The 13,349-nt window shown below is 42.5% G+C and overlaps 3 protein-coding genes across 6 annotated transcripts in view; 2 read left to right on the forward strand and 1 right to left on the reverse strand.

Moving 5' to 3' along the window:
* On the forward strand, nucleotides 1–3,783 carry nudt1 (nudix (nucleoside diphosphate linked moiety X)-type motif 1). 2 transcript variants are annotated; one of them, XM_035614431.2, is made up of 4 exons: nucleotides 1–107; nucleotides 391–551; nucleotides 2,053–2,198; nucleotides 3,245–3,783. In XM_035614431.2, exons 1-4 carry the CDS (start codon nucleotides 75–77, stop codon nucleotides 3,415–3,417), a joined length of 513 nt encoding a protein of 170 aa, XP_035470324.1. In that variant the 5' UTR covers nucleotides 1–74; the 3' UTR covers nucleotides 3,418–3,783. The 2 variants fall into 2 exon arrangements, with proteins under 2 accessions (XP_035470324.1, XP_035470325.1); XM_035614432.2 differs by lacking the exon at nucleotides 1–107 and adding an exon at nucleotides 114–259.
* snx8a (sorting nexin 8a) lies at nucleotides 3,607–12,821 on the reverse strand. Of its 3 annotated transcripts, none has more exons than XM_047327959.1 (13): nucleotides 12,732–12,821; nucleotides 11,448–11,516; nucleotides 9,576–9,705; nucleotides 8,649–8,839; nucleotides 8,287–8,407; nucleotides 7,686–7,822; nucleotides 7,430–7,510; nucleotides 7,147–7,307; nucleotides 6,811–6,940; nucleotides 6,643–6,711; nucleotides 6,125–6,274; nucleotides 5,402–5,551; nucleotides 3,607–5,021 (listed from the first exon to the last, which is right to left on the reverse strand). In XM_047327959.1, the coding sequence occupies exons 2-13, from the start codon at nucleotides 11,484–11,486 to the stop codon at nucleotides 4,935–4,937; spliced, it is 1,446 nt and encodes a 481-aa protein (XP_047183915.1). In that variant the 5' UTR covers nucleotides 11,487–11,516; nucleotides 12,732–12,821; the 3' UTR covers nucleotides 3,607–4,934. The 3 variants fall into 3 exon arrangements, with proteins under 3 accessions (XP_047183915.1, XP_035470322.1, XP_035470323.1); XM_035614429.2 differs by lacking the exon at nucleotides 12,732–12,821 and adding an exon at nucleotides 10,253–10,380 and having other exon boundaries at nucleotides 11,448–12,079; XM_035614430.2 differs by lacking the exon at nucleotides 12,732–12,821 and having other exon boundaries at nucleotides 11,448–12,044.
* Nucleotides 12,558–13,349, forward strand: part of ttyh3a (tweety family member 3a) — a 21,106-nt gene continuing 20,314 nt past the window's right edge. Inside the window, exon 1 of the mRNA XM_035614428.2 lies at nucleotides 12,558–13,038. The gene's annotated coding sequence lies outside the window, so the exon portion shown is untranslated. The remainder of the gene's footprint in view (nucleotides 13,039–13,349) is intronic.

Below are 13,349 nucleotides of genomic sequence, written 5' to 3' on the forward strand. Positions count from 1 at the left end.
GCCAGTACATTACCCGCTGCAGTTTCCAGTCGGAAATATTTCAGGGTGACACACTCCTCTGATCTTTAAAAGGAATGATGGTTCTCCCGGTTCCCGCCAGTCTGCACGTACGTATCAGCGCAACATATGCGGAAGTCTGTGGGCGCTGCACGCGGGAGTCGTTCCAACGTGAACCGCTTTTATATAATTAAACTTCATTCATTCTGTCATTTATTCTGTGTTTTTTTGCGCCTTTCAACGGTTTACACGACATAAGTCGGTGAGTTAAGGATGTTAACACCGGTGTGTGTGTGTGCGTGTGTGCGTGTGCGTGTGTGATGAGCTGGGAGCACATGTTGCTCTGAGGGAGCGTTTGTTCACGTTGTGTTGACGTCCCCTGACCTCCCTCAGCCAGGTGAGATGTTGACCTCCAAGCCGCTGACCCTGGTGCTGGTGGTCCAGCCGGGCAGGGTGCTGCTCGGCATGAAGAAGAGGGGGTTCGGGGCCGGGAAGTGGAACGGGTTCGGGGGCAAAGTTCAGCCTGGAGAAACCATTGAGGATGCTGCAAGGAGGTAAACATGATCAGGGGTGTAGCACCAAATTCTGGGGCCCATACACAAGCCGTCTCTGTAGGCCCCCCTTCCACCATTCTTTGAAATACATAGTTCAGTTTCTCAACCAATGTATTCAGCCACTTTTTAATCTATGTTATGACACCAATAACTTAGAAAACACTAAGTACAAAAAAATAAAAAATAATGACAGGCTTTCAATAGGTAGATCCAAAAATCATCAGTAACTGTTTTGATAATAGATTAGTTGTCTGTCATTTTCAAGCAAAGTTAATCTAAAAAAAGTTAAACGTCTGATCCCAGCTTCTCAAATGAGATGATTTAATGCTTTTCTATATATTATATGTTCTATATCATTATCAACTAAATATTTGGGAAATACATGAATTTGAATATTTCTTGGGAACTTAAGGTGCCACAAAACAAGACATTTCAAGACTGCACCCTCAGCTTAGAGAAAAATTATTTTGGTTATTTTTCATTTAACTGATTGATAAATAAGAAACTATTGGCAGATTAATCAATAATGGAAATATTCTTTAGTTGCAGCCCTGGTAAGGACACTATCAGATAACAGTTTTGATTTGGGTGTTTGGTTTAATACCATTACCACTTTTATATTTCTATCATGTTTATTTTGTCCCAATTTTTCTAGTTCCTTGTGTTAATATTGCATGTTAACCTCGTTATTCTTTTTTTTTTAGTGTTAGGGTTAGGCTTATCTTTGATATATACTGTATGTATATATGTGTGTCTATAATATAAGTCTACTATATTTATTTATCAAAGTCAGCATAAAAAATCAGCAATAAAAGCATTATGTGCAAAACCAAATAAATTCCTATAAATTAATAATTTGTTTTCTTCTGGGTTTTGGAATCTCCTGAAGGAAAACAGAATATTTGATAAGATTTAATTTATTACACAATCCATTGTTTGGCTCCACAAACCACAGTTTTGTATTACATTGTGCTAAATATAATGTATATATTAATAAAAACCTCTTACAAGCAAGCAGCGTTTTTGCATTTGAAATCAAACAATGCCTGTGCTTTTTTAAGTGAAAGAAGAGGCAATGATACTAGTTAGTGTTTTTCAAGTTCATGTTGTTTGTAGTTTGAATGTGTGATGAATCATCAGCAGGAAATTTGTTGTAAAGCTAAAGGAAGGAAGTGCTGAAGGGAACTAGGCCCATTCCTGAGCTGTTTTCTCTCCAACAGGAAAAACAGACGTGCATGCTGGCAGATTTTATTTTGACATTTGACTTGAGTAAGGGGAAGAGGAAAAAAAACAATGTATAAAAACATCTCACAAACTCAAAGATCCACTGCACTAAAGCTTCTGGAGCGGCCAACCACATCTCACAGTATTCTCTGGCAAACGGTCATACCAACATACATGCGTTGTGTGCGTGCGTGCGTGCTTGCGTGCGTGCGTGCCTTGAGCTTATTTTGTGAAATATACACTATCCAAAAATTGTATTTGATGTTTTCTTTTTCAGAGAACTACAAGAAGAAAGTGGTCTCACAGTGGACGCTCTGGAGAAGGTCGGAAATATCAAATTTGAGTTTGTCGGAGAAACGGAGCTACTTGACGTGCACATTTTCAGAGCTGATGCTTATAACGGGGACCCAACGGAGTCAGAGGGTACGAGTTCCACAGCACCGTACGGGGGGGGGGGGGGTGTCTGTTTTAAATTCAACTGGGTGATGTCCACAGACCGCGGCTCATGGAAGAAATCAGGGGTGACTCAAAGGGTCTGGAGGGAAAGACCATTACAGACAGATGAGTAAGATAAGAGGAGGAAAAGGCTTATGAGGAATTTGAAGAAGGTTTGTTAACTCTGAAGCAGTTTGGGCAAAGCAATTTCTATTCATCCGCTGGACAGAATACCAAAAGTTAGATAGTTTAATAGTTTAAAAGTGTTGGAAAAGCCCAACTTATACACAGGGTAGGTTCACATTTTTTAAAATTTTGAAACAAAACTCTCATGCCCGTATTTACCTTGTATTGATGGAATAATTGATCATAATAATGATTTATCCTTTCCATACTGGCTGCGAAGGAAGAAAATCTCCTACAGTATAAGCACAACTACTAAAAGATGGGGGAAAACGATTCACATCCTCCTGTGCAACGCTCATGATAATTTAACATTTTAAGTCTGTCTTCACAAGAAGTTTTCTTTCTCGACTGTAACTGTAAAAGACACCCATGTGGATTTGTCTCACTCAGAATGTTGACACCTCACACGAGCTTCAGTTGACCTTTGAACCTTGACCATGTGAGAGTTTGTAGGTGTTTAACCAATGTTTTGTCAATGTATAGTACAGTACACTAAAAAAACACCAACCTTTCCTTTGATCAAATGTTTTCACTTTCATTTTAGAAGCCCATTCATTTTTTTCAGCAGGAACAGTCGGAAATTGCTTTTATCTGCGCTGCATTAATGTCGAAGTCCATCTGTTATTTATTACTTACGAATGATTTAGTCCTAATGCAGCTTCATTTGATTTAATAATGATTTCTGCTCCGTACTGGACAGTGGTTGATCTGTGTCAGAGGTGGCATAGAAATAGCTCAGATAAGTGATAAACTCAAAGACTCGATCATCACATCACAAGAAAGATGATAAAAATTTGTTTCGCCCTGGTGATTATTAAAATTGTTTCTTCCTCTTTTCGTTTTTGTAGAGATGAGGCCTCGGTGGTTCCAATGTAACCAAATTCCCTTCAGCGAAATGTGGGCTGACGATATTCTGTGGTTCCCCTTGATACTCCAGAAGAAGAAATTTGTTGGATACTTTAAGTTCCAGGGTCACGACGTGATCCTCAGCCACAGACTGGAAGAGGTGGACGAACTCTGAAAGAACCTGGACCAATGTTGGACCAACAAACATCAGCCTTTAAAAATGTTTTACATTAAAAACTGAAGATGATAAATGTTCTTTCCAGTTTTAAGAACCAATTGAACGGTTTGAGTGTTTTCATGGTTGTATTCATCAGAAATATTGCCAGAAATAATACTGCAGCAAAAATAACATAACAAAAAAAAATCAAAGCAGCAGTATAGTCATTTTATTTTTCCATTGTTACCAATTTAATATCATTCAACAAGGATTTTTTTTATGTGATAAAATATTTACAATTTCTACAGTGATATTTTTATTGGGTTTCATTTTCTGTGAAAGTGAACAAGTTGATTCCCAATAAATTATTATTCCAAAAACAAACGTGTTTCATTCTGCAATACAATTTCTTCATAACATACCTGTTGGCAACAAAGTGCACATATTCTGATTTGTTTTTTCGCATCATTCATTTCCACACGGTCAGTTCGATGTAGAGATGAAATCCGCTGGTGACAACTTCTTAAATGTAAACCCAAATGTTTTTCCCTTTGATTTTAGTTTTTTTTTTTTGATTCTTTTTAGAAAAATAAATTATGTTCTGATAAACTACATGTGTACAGGCACATGAGCTTCATTGTTTTCATGCTAAGAATCTGAAAAGCCGAAAGTCTGATCATACATGGACAAGGAATTCAGCAGTATCCAGCGTGTGTTTGTCCTCATACACACATTTAAACAAATTTAAAATTGATTTCTGCAACTGTGAAAGCAGTGCTCAAGTATGGAGCGATACGGACAAAAATGTTCTAGCTGAAATTAAAGATGTTAGTCACAGAGGTTTAAATCTGGATCTGTGTAGGAATTCTGCCATATGATTTATTTCATATTTCAACATCTTTGGTCGTAAATTCATTACCTTATAGTGTTATTACTGACATCTAGCTGAAAAAGTCTTAAACAATATTAAAGCAAAGAGCGCCGAGACATTGCTTTATATTAAAGTAAACAGTAAGAAATAGCTAACTTGTCCCAAAAAAATATGTAGTATGCTGCTACACATCCTTATAAACTATAATCTGTATCAAAAACACATCGGTCTAAAGTCAGTCAATAAGTAAAAAAACAGAAACTTTCATGAATAGAGATTGAAAATAATCCCATCTTTTAACAAAAGTAAATCTCTGTCCCTCAATTCTTCTCAACTACCTTAGTGTCTGAAATGTTTTACAAGAGTTAATATAACAGATGCTTTGTCAGATACGTTGTAAAATAACTCCTTGTTGATTTTGAAATGGACATTATATCCTCATCGGGACTCGCAGTCCAGTTACAAGGTAATACGGGTTGACGATCAAACCCCAAAATATGAAATCCCTCTCGCTGAATGGAATGTATGTCGTGTAATATTAGATTTGGTAAGAAGAAAATACAGCTGTGCTTTACACGTGTTTGCTTTAGCTCACGGAGCGAGTTCTTTTTTTCCAGTTTATAATCCTCAGCAGCAGCAGCAGCGTTTCTCCTCTGAAGCTCACTCAGGTTTTAGATGTTGGTTTCAATCCGTTATTAGCACCAAAGAGACACCCGAGCTTCGGCTGGAGCTCGTTCCACACCTCTCCCATCTGGGGAAAAGGAAGCAAGAAAAGTCATTTTTCTTGGTCTGAATTTCAGTGAGTATCCTGGAATAGCTCTCAACACGAATATTACACACGGCGTCGCTTTATTGCATTGTGGGTTTGCAGGTTTACCTCCTTTTGAAAAGAGGAAGAGCTCAGGAAAATGATATTCATGAACTCCGGGATTAACTGGAGCCTTCTAGAAAACGTTTGATTCATTTGATTCCGTAATCGGTGAAGAAGGTACATGGGAGATTCATTTGATGGAGTGAAATGTAAACCGACTCAAATCCTATCAGCAATCCGACGCCCCCGCGCTTCGCCGGTGCCGCGTTGACGTAGACGAGGGACAGAAGAAGGATCGTTTCCACGCGTGGCGGACTCACCTCTCGGTGTCCTTGGACCTGCGAGTTGACAAAAGAGCCGAGAATGTGGGACGTGATGGGAAGGTAGGTGAAGATGAGCTGCGTCTCTTGGTGAAGGCAGAACAGGGAGAAGTAGTTACGCAGCTCCATGGTCTGGATGGCGTTCTCTTGCTAGATTCAGGACGGAAAAATAACAATAAATAACAATAATAATAATCAGGAAAAAAAATATGTAGAACACATCACATTTTACTGTTACAAATGATGAAGTAACAGGGGTTAAATAATTATTTCAGGACTATATCTGTACATATTGTATCTCTAATATTACTGTTCTGTACTTTTTAGTGAGTTTTTTGTGTTATCTCTTCCTGCTTGTTTTTAGAAACAAGAAACTTTTTTTGTTTCATTGCTGCCGATCTTAACCAGGACTCCCTGGCAGAAGAGACCTTCTATCTCAATGGGAGCTTCCTGATTAAATATAGGATAAATAAAAAGATATATAATTATGTGTGGCAATGGCGTGAAATGTCAGTGCGTCCAAAATCTCAACAAATGTTTGAATATGAAAAATGTCCACCTTGGGATCAATTATAATTGTTTTTCATAATCTTTCTAACCGCTCCAGATGTCACACAGGTTATGACCAGACTGTATCTCGAGTTCCAACAGAATGCGCTCAGTGAGCGGATGAACTCCCGGAGCCCTAAAAAACTGCGGAGACTGAAAACGAGCTCTGATCACCTGAACAATCCGCGATTCCAGCTGCTCCACGGACGCCTGCTCCTTTGGCTGCACGGTGGCGCTCATCATCTGCCTCTTCATCACGCTGTACTTGTGCAGAGCCCTCTGGTGCTCGTGGAGCACGCCCTTCTCGTGGCGCTCACAGAGGTCCTGCAGAGAGGGAAATGGAAAAACAGCTTCACATCCGCCTCAAAATGACAGGAGAATTCTTCATGAAAAATGATGAAGTAACCATATATGTTACAGTTAAGAGATTAAGTTGAGGAGCTTTAAAAAAAAATTCTGCCCACCACTTAAATTTAAACTATCCATCCACCATAAGAACTACATTTCCAAGTGAGATTGACTTGTTGGGTTAAATCTGACCATTACATAACATCCTGAATTTGGTTAGTTCCGTCAGATAATCAGACGTTATTTTTTTGTGTCTTGATAAAAATCAGTTTGGTGATTTGCCTAGAGGCAAAGTCAAATTAAATGAGGACAGAAAGATAAATAAATATCGAAAACTGACTCACTCGGTACGACTGCAGCAAGTCCAGGAAAAGGTTCAGTTTCTCCACCACGTCGTCCTCTTCCCGTCTGCCCTGGGGACATGTGGCACAACTACATTTATTATTACCCTGTGCCAGTTTCGGACGAGCGCCGCGAGCAGGTGGCGAGGGGCGGCGGTCTGAGGGTCCTACCTGCTGAGCAGCCTTGTCCGACAGCACGGCGAACTCCACAGACAGACTCTTCAGCGCCTGCCGCAGCGTCCCCCAGGTGCTTTGCGAAGAGGCCAAGGAGGGAAGGGGTGAAGCGTCGGAGCCCAGCGTGCTGCGGAGAGCAGCGTTATTACAGGGACGGAGAGTGATATTGTCGTGGCACTGCTGCCAAATGCCTCTTCATACCATGAAGAGCCTTCATACCATGAAGAGCCACGACGACGCTGAGGATTTTTGAGTCATATTGATGTTTGTTTTCTCAGTCCAAATACCTGCGGATTGAGCGGCTTGAATTTCATACGCGTGATCATGAAATACCTGAGCTCCCTGCCAAACATGAGGAGGTCAGTCGCATTCTCCTTCGAGCGCTCGGCCATTTTCTCAGCTCTGTCCCGCAGCTTGTGGAAGCTGTTGTGGATATTTCGGATCAGCTCCCTGCTTGTTGAGAACTGCGCTTGAATGTCAGCAGGGAGATATTCCTATAGACACAAGGGAATTTAAAATGCAGGTTATTGTCGTGTGTGTGTGTGTGTGTGGGGGGGGGGGGGGGGGGGGGGGTATGCAACAATTCTTTCCATCGGACAAAATGTATGTGACAAACCTTTGCCAGGGTTGCGATTCTGTTGGTCATGAACTCATCACCCGTTTTCTTGTAAGCATCACGCACCTTGCTCTGAACATCCTGGGAGTGAAGAGGGGTGAGGAGCAGGAGAAGTGGAGGGGGGGGGGGGAGACATTGAGCAGCAGGACCAGGAGGCATTTCAGTCAGTCACCATGACGATAAAGCATATTGTGCAACAACCAGAACCACAAAGGCAGGTTGCGAGTTAAAACATTTTTTTTTTAAAACTACATACAGAGCCGCTGAAGGTGAGGAAGGTCTTAACCAGCTCGTCCTCTGAGAAGACGGGATGCCGCGCCACCAGGTTCATGAATCTGCAGAGAGCTCGTCTCCTCCCCTCGATGAAGTCCCGCTCAGAGACCGAGGTCAGCACTGTGGACCGACAACCAGAGAGAACAAAAACTGATGGAGATGTTTGGGGGGGGGGGGGGGGGGGGGGGTTTCCACGTGCTCACTGATGATATTTTCCCGAAATGTTACCACGGAGTTGGAAACAGGAACAGTTGGGAAAAAAGTCAGCACGTCAGTGCATGTGTGAAAAAGCAGCTTAACCGAGATGCCGAGGGGCGAAAAAAAAATTAAACTGCGCTTGTTGCTGAAAATACACACTTGAAGCAGATAAAAAGAGCACAACTGGTGGGATGGGATATTTTTTCCTGTCTCTCTCGAGCAATAACGTTGATGAATGGCAACGTCCGCTTGCAGCCAAAGAGGCTGCAGGAATGGCAGTGTGTATTGAAATTGTCTTCCAAAACGTTCGCCAGGGACCTTTTTCAGTAACGCAAGTAAATAATCAAATCAGAGTAAAAAAAAAAAAAAAGACAAGAGTAACGCACCTCCCTTTAACATCCTTTTGGGCGGCAGCGCCGGCACCACTCTGTAGGCAAATCTCTGGAGCAGAACCTCGTGGAAGACGTCGAAATCAGTGTAGCGTCGGTAAACTGATATTTTGTAACGCTAAAAAAAAATAGAGAGGAGCAGAAGGAATAAGAGGAATCAGTGCTTTTCATCGTGTGGATGTTTACCTGACAAAAACCATGATTGTAACAGGAGCCCCAGAGTAAATGATGCAAGGTCTCTCTCTCTCTCTCTCTCTCCCATATACATATATATATATATATATATATATATATATATATATATATATATATATATATATATAAACAACATTTTATGATGCATGTGTAGTTGCTCTTGCCTCGCTGGTGACCTGGTACTCCACGTGCTTGAGGAACAGGCCCTTCTTCTCGGGTATGAGCTCCATCTGGACGGTGTCCCTGACCAGCAGCTTGTCCAGCGTGTGGGTCATCGTCAGCGCGTCCTCCTGCGCCGGCTGCATCCTCAGCGCGCTCAGGCCCCTCGGCTCCCCGAGCTCAGGTCTGGGCAACTCTGTCGAGCGGGGCACAACCAGAGCCGACTCCTAATATTTGTCTTTCGTGATCAAGTCAATACGTATGTGGGGACGAAATGAATTTTCCCAACGGGGAGGAATGCCGTTGTTGAAACCGCTTTTTCTCTGCTCGACAGATTGCTACGTGTCGTTTCTCTTGTTTGTCTGCGGCTGGCGCGGACCCGTGCATGCGTTTCTGTTATTTATCCCTTCCTGTACATTCCAGCGGGTACGCGAACGCACTGCGACAAATGCAGAACGCTCGTTTCTTTGAGCAGATGAGGAAGTGGCCTGCAGCAGCAAGCTGCCGCACTGGCCACACCTGAAATAACAGAGAGGTTCCTTAAATAATCACAGAAGGTTTGGGAATGAATCTAAGTCGAGGCAGCATAATGGCTACCTATGAAAACCATAAACCTCCCCCCCTATCATCTTCCCACCCTGGGACTCGCGAAAGAATGCAACACTTACACATGGCGAAGGCTTCCACTACCAAAAGAAAAGAAAACGAAGGAAGCTAAAGCTTTTCTTCTGTTGTGAAAAACGTATGGGCTGGAAATTTAAATAATAAAAAAAAAGAGGGCACATCTGTTGCTTCATAGCCCTGTACAGATTCAATATCATAACCGAGGGGGAATTGCCGAGGTTGCCCTTGGACACCCAGAGGAATCACCAAGCTACTCATTAAGCAAAAAACCTCTACTGCCCCGCCGTCACTGACACACCGTCACCCACCTTGTATGCAGTTCTCCAGGAGCTTGGGGCTCGGCTGCTTCCCTTGCTGGGCGAGAGCGATCAAGGCGAGCGCTTTATAGAGGGACAACTTGCTGAGGAATCCATCCGCGGCGTCAACATGCTCTGCAATCTGAGGAGGGACAGAGACAAACGCCACGCCGAAGGTCAACCGCTTCTCAGTCCCGAGAGTATGAATTCCACTGCACAACAGAAATTGCCCACTAGACACAAAAGGAGATGATTCGCTGGAAGGTCAGGAAAGGGGAAATTCCGCCGAACCACATACTGTCTTCACCAACACACCACAGACGCTCGGAGCAATTGCGTAACATCGATGTGTTGTAACGCTAACCTATATCTCACCAATAAAAGAAATGACAGAAAACTATGTTATGTCTTCAACAGTCTGCTAGTCGACACAAAGCCTGCGGCAGCTTCCCACTGATAAAACATTACACCCGCATCTGCCTTATCTTTACAGAATTGCCTAATAGAAACCAACAAAACGTGCCTTATCGGAACCAAACTAATATTTGAACAGGGATGCCATTTTATAACAGAAAAGATGAAGAAGAAAAACAGCCTTTTTGGTTCTATAAAGGAATAAGTTAACAAGCTGTATCGGGCAAAAGACAAGAAGTCGACCATCGCCTGCTGAAATGCAATGCAACCCTCACCTGGCCCACCACCGCCCCGGAGAGGTCGGCCCGTTGGAGCAACCGCTGAAAAACTTCCACCTGCACTCTCTCGTCTGTCCTACAGCAGACGGCCCCATGCACTTCCCTGTAATAGGCAGGAACGGAGCCTGGAAGAGGGAACAACACCACCCTGCATCACAGCGTCACAAGCCTCCACAACAGAGCGCCAACAGTCACTCGCTTCATCGCTTAGTAATCGACCACTGAATTGATCGCCAAGTATCTATGATAGTCGATTGATCGCTTTAAGATGTTTTCATGGAAGAAAGAGAGTCAAAATTCACTGATTTCAGCTTCGTAAATGTGAATATGTGCTCTTCTATGGCAAGAAACACGAATATCTTTGTTTTGTGGACAAAACAAAACATCATCTTGGGGGGGTTACAATTTTATGATATTTTAAGGACCAAACAACTAATCTATTCAAATATTTGACAGATTAATTGATAACAGTGTTAGTTGCAGCCTTAATCCACAACAAACAATATTCCCTCCACCACACCAGCTCGATTGAACATCTGCAGTGCCTGAGTTATGATGCTCACGTCACCTTTTTTTTCAGGACCTTATCGTTTTTTTTATTATCGATCACATGACACTATATTATCCGCACTAGGAGTCGGACAGGTTTGCTCTGACGCCACCTGATCGAACATCTTCAGAGACAAAAAGTTTCAGGACATAAACAATCACATCAGAGCTTTTTTGTTTGTTTGTTTGTTTACAGTGGTTATTTCAGTACAGGCCTGGCAATGCGCGGCCAAAAGCACCGAAGCGACCAGCTGACAGTTTTCACGTGGCAAGGAAGAAGAAAAAAAGAAAAAAAACATAAAAACTTTCATAAACCTGTCGCACCATTATCTCCAACACTAACATCCACTGCTGCTGCTGCTGCTCGTCCAGAAGAACGCGAAGAGGCGATTCAAAGTACAGACAATTCCCTCGCGAGCGCTTTTAAACAGATGGAGCAGCCACTTCAGTTCCGAACTCCATGTACCCGAATGTTCTCATTGGTCGGTTCACGACGCGACGGCGGCGACCGGAGTGACAAATCAAAATCCACATTATCAGACGGCAGAGTCAAAACGTAATGTGTCAACCGTGTGTGTTATAGAAAGAGAGCAGAAGAGAAGTTATTATAATTATTATTATTTTTTTTCCTCTCGCACTGTACCTTCATGGATCTCCGCTGCCATGGCTCTCGGAGTGTCATGTGAGCACGAGAGCACCTCCATGTGATTTCCTGAAGGAAAGAAGCGGGGGGGGGGGAGAAGAAAAAGAAAAAAAAGAGTAACTTATTTCTTAAAGTTGTAGCGAGCGCTGGTTAAAGTCCAGGTCCGCGTGAGCAGCAGCAGCTGTGTGGAGTGACACTTAACATGTGAGCGCGGGTTGTAAAACCCCGCATGCTTTCACAGGGTGGAGTGGTTTGCAGCAACTTCTGCTCAAAGCAGCAGCAGCTCTGACAGTGACACTGATTTCACTTCTGCAAAATGAATTGCGAATGTGTTCCTCATTCTTCAAACTCATTGGGTGTACATCATGCTGCCTTCGCGTGTCCCTCGTACGTTTCAGCTTCTGAGTTGTTGTTGTTGTTGTTGTTGTTGTTGTTGTTGTTTTTGTTTTGTTTTTTCTAGATAGCTTTTTGATTTTTGATCAGCGAATCTAAAAAAAATCCACCAAAAATGTAGTTGCATTTACATCGAGGGCACTCATCAGTTTGTACCACGTCAACGCAATAAATCCTGTTAAAAAAGTGTATTAATTTCATTGATTTGACTCATTTGCTGTAATTCATAGTTAAGTTAATAACTGAAAACTTTGGGGAAAGGTCGTATGGGCCACTCTATCACACTGATCCATCTGTTTCTTCGTCCTGTGTCTGACAGTTATTCTATTTATCATCTTTTTAAAAAAGATTTTTCGATTTTTTTTGTTTGATGGCCATTTTAAACAAAAATTTGAACAAAAACCAAGTTGATATATTCTAGTTTTGTTTGTTTGTTTGTTTGTTTTGACATACTCAAACACTGGTAAAAAGAACAAATATATTATGACGATAAAAGATCTTGACAATAAGCGGGGGCGCCTCTAGGTGGCGCTGCTGTGACGTTTTTGTGCCGTCATTCATATCACAAACCAGCCGCACCTACATTTCAAGTGCCCCTGTACGCTCACCTTTACGGTATATGATCAAAACCACAAAATTGATTAAATAAAAAACCATTCATACCATTCATAAAATATGAAATCATAAACTTCGGGTGCAATCAAATCATTTAAAGTTTGTTTACTTGCTAAGACAAACGATGGGAATGTGTGCGTTCCTGTAGCATTCTGTTATTTAGACTAATTATTCATTTTCGGCCATTTCAGTGTTACAAGTTGTTACTGTCTTTGTTGTACGTTTTATCTTTTATTTCATTTTATCATTTTATAATTGTGTTGTGCGACTCCTAACTGGACCGAGCGGCGGCTTCCAGCCGGTGAGCAGACAGTCGCCTCCAGTCTCCACTGCGCCGCAGCTGCGACCGGACGGAGGCTTGACTCGGAGGGGCTGCTGAACTGAGGAGGAAACTCACCGACGCCAAGAAAAACAAACAAACAAACAAACAAACAAACAGAGACACAACAACAGGATGTAAACAAGCCGCGCGGAGCAGAATGCCGAGAGGAACAGAAGCGACTTGTTGTCCTGCGGAGCGCACCAACCCGCGGCTAACACCGGGGCTAACGCGTTAGCCGAGTCGACGCTAGCTGCATCACGGGTACATTGCCAAGAAGCTTAAACAGCCGTTTGTTTTTGTTTTTGTTTAGTCTTTTTTTAAAACTGAACGTTGTGGTGGACCACGGCTCCTCGGGGTGTTAATGGGTAACATGTGGGCAGGAACCAACGCCAAGTGACACCCAACTCTGTTTTAGCTTGTTAACTGGTTAACTAAGCTAACCAGCTAGCTTGGCTAAGCGCCAGGTGTGGCAGCAGCAGCAGCTAACTACTTAAGCAGTTTGTTGTCATGTCAACGCGCACTTGTGCGGCTTTGGAAGTGTGCATCCACCGCAATGCAGCTGAATCCATTGA

Source organism: Scophthalmus maximus, chromosome 17 (genome assembly GCF_022379125.1).
Source record: "Scophthalmus maximus strain ysfricsl-2021 chromosome 17, ASM2237912v1, whole genome shotgun sequence".
In the NCBI taxonomy this organism is placed as follows: domain Eukaryota; kingdom Metazoa; phylum Chordata; class Actinopteri; order Pleuronectiformes; family Scophthalmidae; genus Scophthalmus; species Scophthalmus maximus.

Bases quoted from the DNA above. Each gene is read 5' to 3' on its own strand.
- nudt1 (XM_035614431.2), top strand. From the start codon at position 75: ATGATGGTTCTCCCGGTTCCCGCCAGTCTGCAC. The intron at 552-2,052 runs GTAAACATGATC...TTTCTTTTTCAG, and splicing joins ATTGAGGATGCTGCAAGGAG to AGAACTACAAGAAGAAAGTG. The intron at 2,199-3,244 runs GTACGAGTTCCA...TCGTTTTTGTAG, and splicing joins GGACCCAACGGAGTCAGAGG to AGATGAGGCCTCGGTGGTTC.
- snx8a (XM_035614429.2), bottom strand. From the start codon at position 11,508: ATGGAGGTGCTCTCGTGCTCACATGACACTCCGAGAGCCATGGCAGCG. The intron at 5,552-6,124 runs GTGATCAGAGCT...TCCTGAATCTAG, and splicing joins TGGAATCGCGGATTGTTCAG to CAAGAGAACGCCATCCAGAC. The intron at 5,022-5,401 runs GTGAGTCCGCCA...CCTTTTCCCCAG, and splicing joins AGGTCCAAGGACACCGAGAG to ATGGGAGAGGTGTGGAACGA.